This window comes from Mesoplodon densirostris, chromosome 18, assembly GCF_025265405.1.
Source record: "Mesoplodon densirostris isolate mMesDen1 chromosome 18, mMesDen1 primary haplotype, whole genome shotgun sequence".
NCBI classification, from domain to species: Eukaryota; Metazoa; Chordata; class Mammalia; order Artiodactyla; family Ziphiidae; genus Mesoplodon; species Mesoplodon densirostris.
The window spans coordinates 42,270,246-42,288,690 of NC_082678.1; the positions used below are offsets into that span (position 1 = coordinate 42,270,246).

General features: G+C 41.4%; 1 protein-coding gene and 1 pseudogene across 2 annotated transcripts in view; one reads left to right on the top strand and one right to left on the bottom strand.

Annotated features, from left to right (window-relative positions):
• The window catches only part of STX8 (syntaxin 8), a 247,639-nt gene that overhangs the window by 46,166 nt on the left and 183,028 nt on the right, over nt 1–18,445 (top strand). For both annotated transcript variants that reach the window (XM_060082510.1, XM_060082511.1), the window contains exon 5: nt 924–1,048. In XM_060082510.1, coding sequence (XP_059938493.1) covers nt 924–1,048 — 125 coding nt within the window. The remainder of the gene's footprint in view (nt 1–923; nt 1,049–18,445) is intronic.
• On the bottom strand, nt 12,435–13,074 carry LOC132478431 (ADP-ribosylation factor 1-like; annotated as a pseudogene).

An 18,445-nucleotide genomic window follows, 5' to 3' on the forward strand; every position in this document is an offset into this window, starting at 1 on the left:
CAGGAGAGGAGATACCTGGAGTGAGAAGGATCCTGTAAACATGGGACTGAGGCCAGAAGTGTGTGTTCTGTGTTCCTTGGCCAGCAAGGAGCCCAATATGTCTGGTGCAGAAGGAGCGTATGGGTTATGAGAGGGAGTCAAGATTAAGATAATTCAGAATTTATGTTATAAATGCTACGCTATATTCATAGAATTGGTTTTGAAACCCTGCATGTGTTTCTATCTGAGCAGCCAAAATACCCTCTAACAAGAAAGTCAGTGGTCTTTTTTTTTTTTTTTTTTTTTCCTTTCTGTACGCGGGCCTCTCACTGTTGTGGCCTCTCCCGTTGCGGAGCACAGGCTCCGGACGCGCAGGCTCAGCGGCCATGGCTCACGGGCCCAGCCGCTCCGCGGCATGTGGGATCTTCCCGGACCGGGGCACGAACCCGTGTCCCCTGCATCGGCAGGCGGACTCTCAACCACTGCGCCACCAGGGAAGCCCAGTGGTCATTTTTAATGTTATAACCTGTAGTGGCAACATTATATCTTCTCGAGAAATAATATTTGTGCCTTTGGTGCCACCTGTGAGACAGACTTTGTCCTAATAGAAAGGCCGCTTCCATTTGGCCTTGTGTTTTGAAATTTAAGACCTTCATTTATGATTATTGACTCAGATGTCTCATGGAGGATTAGTAAAACTATTATGCGCTGCCACAGTCTCCTTTACAGGCTGTAATTCTCCTGGGGACCAGGCTTGGGCTTTATTCATCTGCGTATCTCTTCCAGCACTGAACACAGTTGCTGGCATAAACTAAGCATGCAATAAATTGGAGTCGAATTGAATTTTCCAAGCAGGCGAGGCTAGCTCCCTCTGCACTCGTGGGAGTGAGTTGCAGCAGAGCTATATTTTTCGAGTTATGTAACGCCTTTAATCTTGTTCTCAGGTCCAGCCTGATGACTGGAGGGGCCAAGCGAGGAGTACCCAACCCTTGGCTCTTCGAGGAGCCGGAGGAGACCAGAGGCTTGGGTTTTGATGAAATCCGGGAACAGCAGCAGAAAATTATCCAAGGTACTAAATACCCCAAGAGCGTGGGCTCATAAACATTGTCAGATTTTTTACCATAGCCTTGGGTATTCCTTATACTCACTGAAAATCGGAGGTAAAACTGTTGGTCTTTGAGAGCTCTTGGCGCTTTTGTGCCTCAGGATACCTGAAGATTAGACAAACACTGTTGTCCATCCAGGTAGCTCATGGAAGTCGGGATTCTCTCCTGGGAGAGGGACAGAGCAGTTCTGAGTCTGATCCGTCCAGGTGACTCTGAGGCATGTGCCCCCTCCCTGTTCTCCACGATTGGGGATCATTCTCCAAAGAAAAAGGCTCCATTTTTTTTCATATATAAGTCAATTTGTTTTATTTTTTACTTTATTTTTTATTGGAGTATCGTTGCTTTACAATGTTGTTAGTTTCTGCTGTACAAAGAAGTGATTTTGGCTTTTACCTTCAAGTTCATCTTGCCCAGTGGCTTTTAAAACTGCTAATTTCTTCTCTGTTAATTTCAGAAGTAATGCACATTTGTTATACAAAGTTCAAACAATATAGGGATATATAAAATGAAAAGCTGTATCGTTTCTCTGATCTCAAACTGTAAACAGATTAACAATATATTTCCTCAGGCTTTGTTTCTATACATACATACTGTATATTCAGTATAAGCACACACATATTTTACATAAATGAGATCATGATATAGATAATTCCACAGCTTTTTAAAAAATGTAATATGTGTGATAGACATTTTTCATGTCAGTGTTACAGATGTTCTACTTTTTTAAAAACAGCGTTATGGAGGTGTGGTTGACATCGTAAATAGCACATATGTAAAGTGTATGCTTTAGTAAGCTTTGATACGTGTATACACCTGTGAAACCATCAGTATAATCCAAATAATAAACATAATCATTACTCCCGACAGTTTTCTTCATGTCTCTTTGTAAATCTTACTGTTGTCCCTCCCACATCCCCAGATAGCTGCTGATCTGCTTTCTGTTGCTATAAATTAGTTATTTTTGTGTATAAATGGAATCATACAGTATGTGCTCTTTTGTTGGGGGGTTGGGGTCTGGCCTCTATCTCAGTGTAACTATTTTAAGGTTCATCCACGTTGTTCCATGGATTAGTATTTCACTCTCTTACATTACAGAATAGTATTCCCTTGCATAAATTGACCACAATCTGCATATCCATTCACCTGTTGATGCGTATTTTGTATTATACAAATAAAACTGCCATGAACATTCATGTGCAAGTCTTTGTATGGACATACATTTTCACTTTTCTTAGGTAAATACTGGTGGAATGACTGAGGCGTATGTTTAACTTTTTTTTTTAAACATCTTTATTGGAATATAAGTGCTTTACAATGGTGTGTTAGTCTCTGCTTTATAACAAAGTGAATCAGCTATACATATACATATATCCCCATTATGTTTAACTTTTAAAGAAACTGCCAGACTCATTTCAAAAGTGGTTGTACAATTTTACATTGCCACCAGAAGAATTTATGTCCCAGTTGCTTCAGGTCCTCACCAGAGTGTTACAGAAAGTCTTTTTAATTTGAGACATTCAAGTAGGTGTGTAGTTGCATTTCATCGTGTTTTTTTTTTTTTTTTTAAAGATGTTGGGGGCAGGAGTTAGTAATTTATTTATTTATTTTTGCTGTGTTGGGTCTTTTGTTTCTGTGCGAGGGCTTTCTCTAGTTGTGGCAAGCGGGGGCCACTCACTATCGCAGCCTCTCGTTGCGGAGCACAGGCTCCAGACGCGCAGGCTCAGTAGTTGTGGCTCACGGGCCTAGTTGCTCCGCAGCATGTGGAATCCTCCCAGACCAGAGTTCAAACCCGTGTCCCTTGCATTGGCAGACGGATTCTCAACCACTGTGCCACCAGGGAAGCCCCATCGTGGTTTTAATATGTATTTCCCCAATGACTGAATCTTTGCATGTGCTTATTTGTCATCAGCGTGTTTTCTTCAATGAAGTATGTGTTCAAATTGTTTACCTAATTTTTTTTTTTTTTTTTTTTTTGCGGTACACGGGCCTCTCACTGTTGTGGCCTCTCCCGCTGCGGAGCACAGGTTCCGGACGCGCAGGCTCAGCGGCCATGGCTCACGGGCCCAGCCGCTCCGTGGCATGTGGGATCTTCCCGGACCGGGGCACGAACCCATGTCCCCTGCATCGGCAGGCGGACTCTCAACCACTGCGCCACCAGGGAAGCCCCTGTTTACCTATTTTTAATTGGGTTGTTCTTCTTTTATTATTGAGTTTTAAGAATTAAAAAAAAAATCCTTTTATATGTTAGATATTTATGTTTTAGAAATATTTTCTCCCCATCTGTGGCTTATATTTTTGGTTTTCTTAATGTCCTTTAAAGAGCAGAGGTTCTTAATTTTAATGAAGTCCAATTAGAAATCTTTGACTACCTAAAGCCACAAAGATTTACTGCCTTTTTTTTTCTAGGAATTTTATAGTTTTAGGTTTTACAATAGGTGTATGGTCTACTTTGAATTGATTTTTTTTTTAATGTAGCAAGATGAAATGCATTTCTTTTTTTTCATTTGCATATCTATTTGTTCCAGCACCATTTGAAAGAAAAGAGTATCCTTTCTCTACTGAATTACTTTACTGTTCTCAGAAATCAATTGACCGTATATGGTGTGGGCCTATTTCTGGACTTTCCATTCTGTTCCATTTGTCCATTTATCTTTACATCAGTGCTACACTGTCTCCATTATTGTACCTTTGCCACAAGTCTTTAAGTCAGGTAGTATAAGTCCTCCAACTTTGTTCTTTTTCAAAATGTGACTGGCAATTCTAGATCTTTTGCATTTCCATATGAATTTCAGAATCTGCTTTCAATTTCTACAAAAAAGCCTCGTGGGCTTTTTTTTTTTTTTTTTTTTTTTGTGGTACATGGGCCTCTCCCTGTTGTGGCCTCTCTCGTTGCGGAGCACAGGCTCCGGACGCGCAGGCTCAGCGGCCATGGCTCACGGGCCCAGCCACTCCGCGGCATGTGGGATCTTCCCGGACCAGGGCACGAACCTGTGTCCCCTGCATCGGCAGGTGGACTCTAAACCACTGCGCCACCAGGGAAGCCCCCTTGTGGGCTTTTGATTGGGATTACATTGCATCTTTAATTTGGGGAGAATTGACATCTTAACAGTATTGAGTCTTCTGACCCATGAATATGGTATATCTCTCCATTTATTTAGTCCTTTAATTTTTCTCAGCAGTGCTTTGTAGTTTTCACTGTACATCTTATACATCTTTTATCAGATTTATCCGTAAGTAATTCATATTTTTTTGTTCTCTTATTAATGGCATTTATAAATTTCTACTTCTGATTGTGGCTAGTATATAAAAATACAATTGATTTTTGTATACTGACCTTGGATCATGCATCCTTGCTAATAAACTCACTAATTTATTAATAGCTTTTGGGTAGAATCTATAGGATTTTCTATACAAATGGTCAATGCCATTTGTGGATAAAGACAGTTTTACTTTTTTAAAAAGACTTTTTTTTAAGAGCGGTTTTAAGTACACAGCAAAATTTAGAGGAAGGTACAGAGAGTTCCCATATAACCCCTTTCCCCACACATACATAGTCTTCCTCCATTATCAACCACCAGAATGGTATATTTGTTATGATTAATTAACCTACATTGATATTCTAATCGCCCAAAGTCCATAGTTTATCTTAGGGTTCACTGTTGGTGTTGTACATTCTATGGTTTGGACAAATATAAAATGACATATCCTTCATTACAATATCAGAGTATTTCCACTTCCTTAAAAATCTTCTGTGCCCTGCCTGTTTATCTCTCCCTCCTCCCTCAACCCTTGGCAACCTCTGATCTTTTTACCATCTCCACTGTTTTGCCTTTTCCAGAATATCAGTAGTTGGAATAATACAGTATGTAGACTTCAGATTGGCTTCTTTCACTTAGTAGTATGTGTTTAAGGTTCCTCCATGCCTTTTCAAGGCTTGATAGCTAAGTTCTTTTTAGCACTGAATAATATTCCACTCTCAACTTGTACCAAGTTTGTTTATCCGTTCACCTTCTGAAAGACATCTTGATTGTTTCCATATTTGGGCAATTATGAAAAAGCTGCTATAAACATCTGTGTGCAGGTTCTTGTGTACATGTAGTTTACCAACTCTTTGGATAAATACCAAAGAATGCAATTGCTAGATCACATGGTAAGAATGTTTAGTTTTGTAGGAAACCACCAAATTGTCTTCGAAAGTGATTGTACCACTTTAAATCCCCACCAGTGATGAATTGAGAGTTCCTATTGCTCTGCATCCTTGTCAGCATTTGATGTTGTCAGTTTCCAGGGTTTGGTCATTCTAATAGATGTGTAGTGGTATCTCTTGCTTTAATTTGCATTTCCCTCATGACTTATGTGGAGCATGTTTTCATATGCTTATTTGCCATCTGTATGTTGTCTTTGGTGAGGTATCTGTTAAGACCTTTGGTCCATTAAGAGTTCTTTGTATATTTTAGGTAACAGTCCTTTATTAGATGTTTCTTGCAAATATTTTCTCCCAGTCTGTGACTTGTCCTCTCATTTCCTTGATAGTATCTTTCACAGAGCAGGAGATTTTAATTTTAATGGAGTCCAGCTTATCAATTATTTCTTTCATGGATTGTACCTTTGGTTTTGTATCTAAAAGTCATTGCCAGACTTCTCGTTTCCTGTTCTGCCTGTAAGGACCTTGGAAGTCACCACTCCTTGCTAACAATCAGTAATATAATAAGCTGAACAGACTGAAAAAGTCAACAACTCTTCTTGGATCTGTAAGAGGAAGACACAGGGCAAATCACTTCCTGCAAGATTGGAGACAGGAGAATACAGGGAGTCACAGCTTACTGGAGCAGAGACTTCTGAGCAGAAACCAGTGTGGGAACCAGCTGGGTAGGAAGATCTGAACTGTAATTGATGAGTTGCTGGAGGCTCAGTGTGGACAAATCTGAGAATTAAAAACTCCAGGGGACCCAGTCATAGTGGGATCCTCACAATTGTGTGAGATTCACCTCTAGGAGCTCTACCAGGTTCTCACAGTAAATACCAGAGAAAAATCCCCTCTTGTTTCTGGTGGAGAGAGGGGAAAAAGGAACCTTTTTGGAATATGCCAGAGCACTCTGTTCTTCTTCTTTTTTTTTTTTTTTTTTAAAGAACTAGACAGGGTCTTTTTCTTTTTTTGGGGGGTGGGTGGGGGGGTAGGAGTTTATTAATTAATTAATTTATTTTTGCTGTGTTGGGTCTTCGTTTCTGCGCGAGGGCTTTCTCTAGTTGTGGCAAGCGGGGGCCACTCTTCATCGCGGTGTGCGGGCCTCTCACTATCGCGGCCTCTCCTACTGCGGAGCACAAGCTCCAGATGCGCAGGCTCAGTAGTTGTGGCTCACGGGCCCAGTTGCTCCGCGGCATTTGGGATCCCCCCAGACCAGAGCTCGAACCCGTGTCCCCTGCATTATCAGGCAGACTCTCAACCACTGCGCCACCAGGGAAGCCCCACTCTGTTCTTCTTAACAAGGTTTCATCCTCAGGAGAAACTACTTAACCAGGACCTAACTTGCTAAATTACATCAGTCTAACTGACCTGGGGGAAAGGAAATGCCTAACTCTAGCCCACTAGCCATCCTGTCCCACCTAAGTGGCAAGGGGAGGAAAAAACTTTGAAACCCTTGTGACGTTCAGAGCCCAGAGACATAGACTCACTAAAGACTAGGACCTAATGACAGGACTTTAGAACATTCCCTTAACACCCACACTTTACCACCACCTTTTACTAAAGGTCTTTTTACAGCAGTTCATTTTACCACATACATCCTGTCTAATAAGAAAACATTACAAGGCACACCAAAAGGCAAAACAACATAAGTCGAGGAGACGGAGCAAGCATCAGATCCAGACATGTCAGGGATGTTGGAATGATCAGACCAGGAATTTAAACCAATGATTAACATGCTCAGGATTCTAATAGATATAGTAGATAGCATTGAAGAACAGATGGGCAATGGAAGCAGAGAGAAGGAGCCAAAAAGAAATGCTAGAGGTCAGAAACACTGTAACAGACATGAAGAATGCCTTTGATGGCCTTATTAGTAGACTAGACATGGCTGAGGAAAGAATCTCTGAACTTGAGGATGTCTCAATAGAAACCTCAAAAAGTGAAAAGCAATAAGAACAAAGATTGATATAAAACAGAACAAAATATCCAAGGACATTGGGACAACTGCAAAAGGTGTAGCAGATGTGTAATGGAAATACCAGAAGGAGAAGAGAGAAAAAAAACAGAAAACATATTTGAAACAATGGCTGAGAATTTCCCGCATGTTAATGGCAGACACCAAACCACAGTTAGGAAGCTCAGAACACCAAGCAGGATAAATGCCAAAACAGTTACACCTAGGCATGTCATTTTCAAAGTACAGAAAATCACAAAGATAAAAAAAAAATCCAAAAGAATCTAGAAGTAAAACAACACAAAACAAACAAAAAAGAACCCCTCCGTTCTAGAAGAACAAATGTAAAGATGACATCTGACTTCTCAGAAACCATGCAAGCAAGAAGAAAGTGGAGTGCAATCTTTAAAGTGTTGCCAAAAAAAACCCCTCCAAAACAATCTTACCAATCTAGAATTCTGTACCTTGTGAAATTATCCCTCAAAACTGAAGGAGAAATACTTTCTTAGACAAATGAAAATTGAGGAAATTTGCCAGTAGACCTGCCTTGCAAAAATGGTTTAAAGGTTATTTAGAGAGAAGGAAAATAATATAGATTAGAAACTTTCTACATAAAAGAGCATGAAGAAGGAATGACGTGATAAGAAAAAAGTCATTGCCATACTCAAGGTCATCTAGGTTCTCTCCTAGGTGATCTTCTAGTAATTTTATAGCTTTGTTTTACATTTAGATTTATGATTATTTTGAATTTTTGTCAAGAATGTAGGGTCTAGATTCATTTTTTCACATGTGAATGTCCAGTTGTTCCAGCAACATTTGTTGAAAGACTGTCTTTACTTTGTTGTATTATCTTTGCTGTTTTATCAAAGATTGTTGACTGTATTTATAAGGGTCTGTTTCTTGCCTCTCTGTTCCATTGACTAGTACCACACTGTTTTGATTACTATAGCTTTATAGTAAATCTTGAAGTCGAGTAGTATCAGTCTTCTAACTTTGTTTTTTTCCTTCAATATTGTGTAAGCTCTTCTGGGTCTTTTGCATCTCCGTATAAATTTTAGGATCAGTTTGTTAATATCCACAAAATAACTTGCTGGGATTTTTATTGAAATTGTGTTGAGTCTATAGATCAAGTTGGGAAGAACTGATACCTTGACAATGTTGAGTCTTTCCATGAATATGGAATATTTCTCCATTTATCTAGTTCTTCTTTGCTTCCATTCATCAGTTTTGTTTTTTTCATTTAGATCTTGTACATATTTTGTTTGATTTATACCTAAGTGTTTCACTTTTAGGGGTGCTAATGTAAGTTGTATTGTGTTTTTAATTTCAAATTCCACCCATTCATTGCTGGTATGTAGGGAAGAGATTGACTTTTGTATATTAACCTTGTATCCTACAACCTTGCTATAATGGCTTTTTAGTTCCTGGAGATTTTTTGTCAGTTCTTTTGGATTTTTTACTTAGGTGATCATATAACCTGCAAATGAAGTTTTCTTTCCTTTTTCCCAATCTGTATGCCTTTTCTTTTCTTTTCGGATTGCATTAGCTAGAACTTCTAGTACAAGGCTGGAAAGAAGTGGTGAGAAGGGACATCCTTGTCTTTTACCTGACCGTAGTGGGAAAGCTTTGAGTTTCACATCACTAAGTATGTTGTTAGCTGTGGGTTTTTTTTTTTTTTTTTTTTTTTTTGGCTGCATTGGGTCTTCATTGCTGTGATCAGGCTTTCTCTAGTTGTGGCGAGTGGGGGCTACTCTTCATTGCGGTACATGGGCTTCTCATTGTGGTGGCTCCTCTTGTTGCAGAGCATGGGCTCTAGGCACGTGGACTTCAGTAGTTGTGGCACGAGGGCTCAGTAGTCATGGCTCACAGGCTCTAGAGCGCAGGCTCAGTAGTTGTGGTGCATGGGCTTAGTTGCTCCACGGCATGTGATATCTTCCTGGACCAGGGCTCAAACCCATGTCCCCTGCATTGGTAGACAGATTTTTAACCACTGTGCCACCAGGGAAGTCCAGCTGTGGGGGTTTTGTAGGTATGAAGTTGAGGAGCTTTCTCTCTATTCCTAGTTTACTGAGAGTTTTTATTAGTAATGGACGTTGGAATTTGTCCAGTATGTTTTCTGCATCTGGTGATATGATCATGTGGTTTTTCTTGTTTATCCTGAAATCCTATGTGTTGGTCCGTGGTTTCACCCATTAGCTGTTTGTAAACAATGCATCTGTATCCTGAAAAGCACCACATATCATAGCTGATGGTTGATGGGGAAACTCCTTTGATGTGGTATAATTTTGATGAGATGATTTTGGAGACATGAGGATGCCCTAATGACACTGATTGTCATGGTTGCAGCATTTGAACTTGTTGTATAAAAAGGAAATCTGTAGGTCTATAACCTGGCAACGTTTTATAACCCTGTATATGTTTGTTTGTTTGTTTTGATGGTACGCGGGCCTCTCACTGTTGTGGCCTCTCCCACTGCAGAGCACAGGCTCCGGACACGCAGGCTCAGTGGCCATGGCTCACGGGCCCAGCCGCTCTGCGACATGTGGGATCTTCCCAGACCGGGGCACGAACCCGTGTCCACTGCATCGGCAGGCGGACTCTCAACCACTGCGCCACCAGGGAAGCCCAACCCTGTATATTAAAGATGGCTTTCTCATAAAAACCAGAACCACACAGCCCTATGGTCAAATGCTTGTGATGTTTGTGCCTCTGCTTTTAAAGGTGCTGTGATGGACAGTTGGCATGCCAGGGTTTGAGAAGAGTGGATGGTTTGAAGTGCTTGCATATACCTGTGCAAAATCAACTGGCTGCCTCTGTTCCTATTTTACTGTAAATTTTATGGTACTGTTCCTGTTGTATTCTCCAGGGAGCTTCTCTGTAGACAGACACCCACACACACACACACCGCCCCTGCAAGTGGTGGAGATGCTGGTGTCTAAGTTTCCTGGTGTATCCAGGAAATCATTTTAAATCAACTATACTCCAATAAAAATTAATTTTAAAAAGTTGCCAGGAACGAAAAAGTGGACATCACTGCTATTTACAATGACGTGTTTCTGCTTACTTTTTCATTTCTGATTTTAGTTGTTTGTGTCCTTTTTTTTTTTCATAGTTGGCCTGACCAGAGGCTTATTGAAGTTATTGATCTTTTCAGAGAACCAGCTTTGGTTTCTTTGATTTTTTTTCTCTCTTGATTTCCTGTTTTCAGTGTCATTGATTTCTGCTCTAATTCTTAATATTTCTTTCCTTCTGCTTATTTTGGATTTAATTTGCTCTTCTTTTTCTAGTTTCCTGAGGTGGGAACTTAGACTATTGATCTTAGATCTTTCTTTTTGTCTAATATATGCATTTGCTGCTATAAATTCTCCTCTATGCACTGCTTTTGTTGTATGATAAATTTTGATAAGTTGTGTTTTCATTTTCATTTCAAAATATTTTAAAAGTTCTTTTGAGACTTCTTTGATCATGTGTTATTTAGAAATATGTTGTTTAACGTCTATGTATTTAGGGATTTTCCAGCTATCTTTCTGTTGTTGATTTCTAGTTCAATTCCATTGTATTCCAAGAGCAGAACTGTATGATTTCTGTTCTTTTAAATTTATTAAGGTATGTTTTATGGCCAAGAATGTGGTCTATCTTGGTGAATGTTCCATGTGAGCTTGAGAAAAATGTGTATTCTGCAGTTGTTGGATAAAACAGTCTGTAGATGTCCAGTACATCCAGTTGATTGATAGTGGTGTTGAGTTTAACTATGCCTGCTAGATCTGTCCATTTCTGATAAGAGGGGTGTAGAAGTCTCCAACTATGATAGTGGATTTATCTCTTCCTCCTTGCATCTCTATCAGTTTTTCGTCTCATGTAGTTTGCTCTGTTAGGTGCATACACATTAAGGATTGTTACATCATTTTGGAGAATTGACCCCCTTATCATTATGTAATACTCTTTACCCCTGATAACTTTACTTGCTTTGAAGTCTGCTCTGTCTGAAATTAATATGGCAACTCCTGCTTTCTTTTGATGACTGTTAGTATGGTTTATCTTTCTCCATCTATTTACTTTTATTCTTTTAATAGTTAAGAGATTTTATTCTAATAGCTGTAACTACAGTGCTTGTTTGTCAAAATGAAAACTGAAAACAAGTATACAAAACAGTTGATTACTAATTGTGTATTGAAAGCAGTAAGAGGTTCGGCAACACCACGTAAACCAGTTCTGAGGTTTTCCCCAAGGTAAAGGTTAACAGCTCCAGCTTCTTTAGTGTTTATCAAAATACAAAAGAAAAAAGTAGAGGTTATTTTCGATGGCAAATCTGACCCTTGCAGGCCAAGGGAGTGAAAGCACATGTAGACAGGGGCTCCGAGGGGCTGGGGTTCAAGGATGACCACCTGTGCTCATGCTGGTGGGACCCCAGAGAGCCCGGAGCAGGCAAGCAAGGAGACTGCAGGGCTCCTGCTCCAACCAGAGCATTCCAGCCAAAGTGCCCATGCTGACCCAAGAAAGGCTGGGGTTCCTCCAAAGGGTCTGAGAGAAGTGGCTGCAGCCTCCAGTCCATCTCCTGGGCGGCCATGTAAGCACAAATGCTATGTGGTGTGGGATGATCCGAGACAAATCAAATCACAGGGACCTTACTGTGACCATGCAGAATGGATCATGGCTGGTTCTGCCCCATTTCACATTCCCAGTAGGAGGTAGACCACCGGTGGACTGGACTCAGGCCATTACTACAGAACCTACACTAGGCACATTTCTCCCTTCTGTGTTCAAGTGTGCTCCTTATCTTGTAACTATTTTAAAAAATGCACCAAGTTTGGGTTAAAAACCAACCACCAAAATGGATCTCAACACAGATCTAAAGCCCAAGAGGAGGAGCATCCAACTCATCTGAAACAGCGACTCCTGGATGACCTGTGTGCCTAAAATCCTTTCTCAGTACTAAACAGTGGGTCGATTTTCTTTTTACAATAAAAAAAAAACTGAGTAATATTGCATTAGGAGTACCAGAAACTGCCTCATTGGAAACAAGAACTATTTAGATTAAATAAAAACCCAGTTGCAGGCAGCGTCTGCACATTTACAGCATGGTGTGAAGCACACTGTGGCTGACCATGGAGACAGCTTCTGGCACTCACACCCCAGGGGCACATTTGCCACATGAGAGTAAAGCGAGGGCAGAAGGAGGGAGTGAATGGGGAGGAGAGAGGAGTACAGCTCACTTCTGGTTCTGGAGCTGATTGGACAGCCAGTCCAGTCCCTCATAGAGCCCATCCCCACTGGTGGCACAGGTGACCCGAATGTACCAGTTCCTGTGCCTCAGAGTGTAGACCCAGCTTGTCCGTGACCTCAGCTGCATTCATGGCATTGGGGAGGTTTGTTAGCCAACACGAGCAGAATGGCATCCCTGAGCGCGTCTTCTGCCAGCATCCTCATAAGCTCCGCTCGGGCCTCATTCACATGCTCCCTGTCTTTGCTACCAACCACAAAGGTGAGACCTTGTGTGTTCTAGAAGGAGTGGCACACAGAGGCTGGACCTTGTCCTGGCTGTCCACGTCGCACACAGTGAAGCTGATGTGCTTGTATTCCACGGTTTCCACGTTGAAGCCTGTAGTGGGAATGGTGGTCACGATTTCACCCAGCTTCAGTTTGTGCAGGATGGTGGTCTTTCACGCAGCATCTAGGCCCACCACGAGTATGGGCGTTTCTTTTTTGCCAAAAAGGCCCTTGAAGAGGTTTGCAAAGATATGCCCTGTGCTGTAGACTGGTGGGAGCAACACTGGGCACAGAAACCCTTGGCGGCCGTGGCATAGCTGCTGCTCGAAGGCAGGCGTTGTTTTCGCTCCCACGCCATCCATTTACTTTTAATCCATATATTTCTTTATATTTAAAGTGAGGTTCTTATAGACCACATATAGTTGACTCTTGTTTTTTGATCCACTCTGACTGTCTTTGTGTTTTAATTGGTGTAGTTTTACTTCTTCATTTCAATCTGGATGCCTTTTTTCTTTCTTGCCTTATTACACTTGCTACAACCTCCAGTACAATGTAGGAATTATGAGAGCAGACATCCTTGCCTTGTTTCTAAATCTTATGGAGGAAATATTCATTTGAAAGCCAGATGTGAGTTTTTCTTTGTTCAGTTACTAGATATTTCTCTCTAAAAATATTCTTGAGATTTTTTTTTTTTTTTGCTGGGATACAGTTATTTGGGTCTTGCTTTGTCAGGTGGACCAGAGCAGTGTTTATTTTAGAGTGAGGGTCAGCAAACCATGACCTATGGGCCACATCTGGCCCACCACCTGTTTTTGTATGGTCTGCAAGGTAAAAATGGCTTTTCCATTTTTTAATGGTTGAAAAGAGTCAAAGAATATTTCATGACTTGTAAAGACTGTATAATATTCAAAGTTTAGTGTCCATAAATAAAGTTTTATGGAAATATTTCATGACTTGTAAAGACTGTATAATATTCAGAGTTTAGTGTCCATAAATAAAGTTTTATGGAAACACAACCATGCTTATTCATTTATTAGTTATGGATGTCACAGGAAACTGTGACAATGGCAGGGTTGGGTAGCTGCACTGGAGACCATATGAACCAGAAAGCCTGAAGTATTTGCTCTCTGGCCCTTTATAGAAAATGTTTGCAGACTCCAGTCAAGAGGTGATTTCCCTCACTCCTGTGCCAGAGCCATTCTGCATGCCCTCTCTGATGCCCTTTGAATTATGAGGTGACCTGGTGGGAAGGGATAGGAATTATGTGTGCAATTCCTGTGAGCTCAGAGAGTTATTCCTTCTAAGGCTTTCAGGTGGTTCTTTCCCCAGCCTTAACTTCCTCACACACTTGCCCGGATCAACACTCACCTGAAGTCTCAGGGTGGACCCTGTGCAAATCTCCAGCATTTTCTCTCTCTGCAGCTCTCTGGTACTGTGCCCTACGACTGTAGCCACCTGGAACTGTTTCTCGGATTCTTCTCAATTCGGGGAGACTGCTGGGCTCTACCTCGGATCTGCCTTCCCCACACCATAGCCTGGGAACTCTCTCAAGGTGATGGTGTGGGGCAGAGAGTTCATCTCATCTGTTTCCCATGTCTCAGGGACCACTGTCCTTCATTTCCTGATGTCTGCATCTTGAAACTGTTGTTTTGTATATTTTTGCCTGTGGTTTTGTGTTTTGTTCTCCAGTTGCTTGGGGCCAGAAGTAAATCTGGTCCCTGTCCATCCCTCTTGGCCAGAAGCAGAAGTCTAACTCTGTTTTGAACTCCCTTTTCACAGTGAAATTATCTAGTGAATGAAGCACTGTTCCTCCCATGTCTCTTGAACTCTACATATTTCGCCCGTTTTCTGAAGTAAAGTGAAGAAAGTTAGAACAAGGCAGATTTTACTTTTCAGGATTCATGGTCCTTGAAAGGAGTATCTTACTAGCCAATACTGATGAATTTTCTGGGCATTGTTGCTTTTTGCCAAGAAAAACTTTTCAGTCAGGAAAAGTATCCCTGCCCCGGAGGAGGTGCCTCATCCAGAGATTGCTGTAGGTCTAGGTGTGAGAGGACGCCACGTGCCACTGTTTGTATTGTCTCCAAAACCGAGAGCATCCTTACTGAGATGCCCACCCTTTGGAAGCCGGCTGGCTTTTGGGGTTTGGTGGAGGGGAAGTAAAGGAATGGAGGGAGAGGAGCAGCATATATTATAGATCAGGATGTTTTTCTACTCCTCCCTTTGTGTTTTGAAATGCTCTATTCCCACCCCCCCTCCTTGATTTCCTAGCAAGCTGTTTTTCAGGGATAAACACAAAAATGGAAGTCATTTTTACACGAAACCCTCATTCGTCCTTTCTCTGCCCCAGGAACCTTGGTGATGCGCTGAGGTTACCATGGCTTTGCTTCCTGGCCAGGTCCCGCACTGGAAAAAAAAAATACACAACCACAAAGGGTTGCTTCTAACTTCCCTTTTGCCCGTGGAATCTGTTAGCCTTTCTGTACTTTCGTTGACCTTTAGAAAACACTTGGAAGATCATCCTGAATAACAGTTTTTTGGTAGAGCTTAGACTCGAGGCAATGAATGCCTTCCTTCCCTGACCCGGAAGCTAGGCCTCGTTACAGCCAGTTAGCCGGCCTCAGCTTCTGTGCTACCTAAGCCATAATTTGAGGCGCAAATGGGCGTTCAGCAGAAGATGGGTGAGGTGATGACAATAACTGGATCACCTCAAAAATCCCTGTGAGGGAATTCCCTGGCGGTCCGGTAGTGAGGACCTGGCACTTCCACTGCTGGGGCCTGGGGTTCAATCCCTGGTCAGGGAACTAAGATCCTGTAAGCTGTGGGTTGCGGCCAAAAAAAAAAAAAAAAAAAAAAAAAATCCCTGCGCTAAAACAAGGGAAGGTGCTTTTTTGGTCTGTACAGACCCTTGTTTCTGAGTCAGCTGGCGGGTGGTAAACACTGGAGAATTGTTCTACCTCTACGCAGGAGGTCTCTGTTGCTGGGGCTTCTTAATTAGCTCCAACTATTCTTACCGTAGTCTATAGATGTTCTTTCTAGATTCTAGCAGAAAGTTGTGCATTAGTTCTGGGTTTCTGTGTTCTTAGGTCTCTAAGTATTTTCATAGAAATAGCGGTGGGGAAGGTGGCTGGCCGGGCTGCGTTGTACCCTGGCACATCTAAGCAACTCATCTTTGAACACTTGCAATCATAACCTCACAGATTTTTCAAGATAACCTTTCTTGCAGCTGTCACCTAGACCAAGATTCCTTCCCCCCAGATCTTAAAAACATCTGTTCCTAGAACTTGCTCTAAGAGTCTTTCCAATGTAGTGATTATCTTTACCCAGCTTGACCTCATCTACTTCCCCTTCTTCAAGGAGAGCTCCTATATATCAAATGTGGGAATTTCCATCTGGGCACTGGACAACACAGCATCAGCTACTTTTTCTATTACCTAAACTCAGAGAGCTGTCTAGTATTAACGAGAAGTCCTTCCGTATATATGTAGCAGAGATTGTATTTCTTCTGTCTACAGACCTAGAGAGTCTTCTGTGGTCATTCCTTGGCTTAAACACCTTTATTAAATACTTGTTCTGTACCACCAGTTGGGCTCTGAACCAGTTGGGCAAAAACATAGGAAAAGAAGACACAGCCCCAGCCCTTGGGGCTCTTGTCATGTGCTCAGTCAGGGTCCTGAAGTTGCAGTTCTTAAGAATGTTCCTTGGTTTTATTTACTTGTTAAAATGTTGGTAACTTGTTGCTTTTGACAGTTTCAAACATATGAAAGTGGAGAAAGTAAGATAATGATTCTGTCTTACCCATCACTTGTTTCAGCAATTATCAACCCATAGCCCATCTCGTTTCATCTATATGTCTACCCACCTACCCATCCCTGGATTGTTTTTGAAGCAAATCCTAGACATTGTACAATTTCATTGGTGAATATTCCAGAATATAACTCTAAAGCATGTCTGCAAAAGATAAGGACTGTTTTTAAAAAACAAAAACATAACCACCATGCCATTATTACCCTTAATAAGTTAACAATTCTTAATCTGAACACTGACTGGATATATGATTTCCCTGATTGTCCCATGATGGGTTTTTTTTCAGGTTGTTCAATTCAGGATCTGAATATAGTCTGTACATTGCAACTAATTGTTATGTCCCTTAAGTTTTGTGGGTTTTTTATTTTTATTTTTTGTGGTACGTGGGCCTCTCACTGTTGTGGCCTCTCCCGCTGTGGAGCACAGGCTCCGGACGTGCAGGCTCAGCGGCCATGGCTCACGGGCCCAGCCACGCCACGGCATGTGGGATCTTCCCGGACCGGGACACGAACCCGTGTCCCCTGCATCAGCAGGCGGACCCTCAACCACTGCGCCACCAGGGAAGCCCCCCTTAAGTTTCTTTAGTAGGTAGGTGCCTTTGCCAACTCTTTTTTCTTTGCTGTTTCTTTGTTGACGAAACAAGGGCATTTGCCCTACAGTTTCCCACTATCTAGAATTGCTATTTGTATCCACACACATTGTTTAATGTGTTCCTCTGTCCACATATTTTCTGTAAATTGGTAGTTAGATTTAGTGGCTTGATCAGAATGACGTCTGTTACTTTCGACAAGAATACATTATGATGACTGTCCCTTTATTTTTAATCTACAGCCACCAGATTGTCCTCCCACAATTACATGGTATTTAGTTAGAAGATGGTTTTTCTGCATGTCTTAAGATAGGAAGTAGTCAAACACCTAACTATTCTGAAGCGATTTTTCAAAAAATGATTGTATTGGTTTTCTACTGCTGCTATAATAAATTATCACAGACTTAGGGACTTAAAATACAAGTTTATTATCTTATAGTTCTGTAGCTCAGAAGTTCCGTACAGATGCTACTGGGCTACGATCCAAGGTGTTGGCAGGGCTGGGTTCTCTTCTGGAGGCTCCAGGGGAGAATTCATTCCCTTGCCTTTTCCAGCTTTTAGAGGCTACCCACATCTTTTGGCTCCTGGACACCTTCTTTAGTCTTCAATGCCAGCAAGTTGCATCTCTCTGACCCTTCTTCATACCTCCCTCTGACCACAGCTGGGAAAGATTCTCTGTTTTTAAGGACTCATGTGATTAAACTGGGCCCACCTGGATAATCCAGAGTCATCTCCCATCTCAAATTCCTTACCCTTAATCACATCTGCAGAGTTGCTTTTGCCATGTAAGGTCATATATTCACAGGTTCCCGGGATTAGGATGTGAACATCTTTAGGGGGCCGTTATTCTGTGTAGTGCAGTGGTCATCCAGTTTTTAAAGTCAATACCATTATAAAATTGAAGAATGATTAATAAAGTATGGTATGTTGCAAATGATCTATTGTGATATCATGATTTAGGGTATCGATAAGGTAGGATAGATTATAGTAATGAGCTGTGATTACAACATCGTAGTAGTTTTACATGGTTCTGGATGGCTGTCTGCATGGGTCTTGATAATCGTTGATATTTTTGCAAGTAGCAACATTTTATTTTGTTCACTGGCTCTAAGATGACCACACTGCCTCCCCTTAGAAATGCTGCTTTAAGACTTGTAGAAGCTCAGAAAATGGTACAAATGAACTTATTTACAAAGCAAATAGTTACAGATAACAAACTGTAACAAATTTATGGTTACCAAGGGGGAAAGGGAGTGATAAATTGGGAGATTGGGATTGACATATAGGCACTACTGTATATAAAATAGATAACTAATAACAACCTACTGTATGGCACA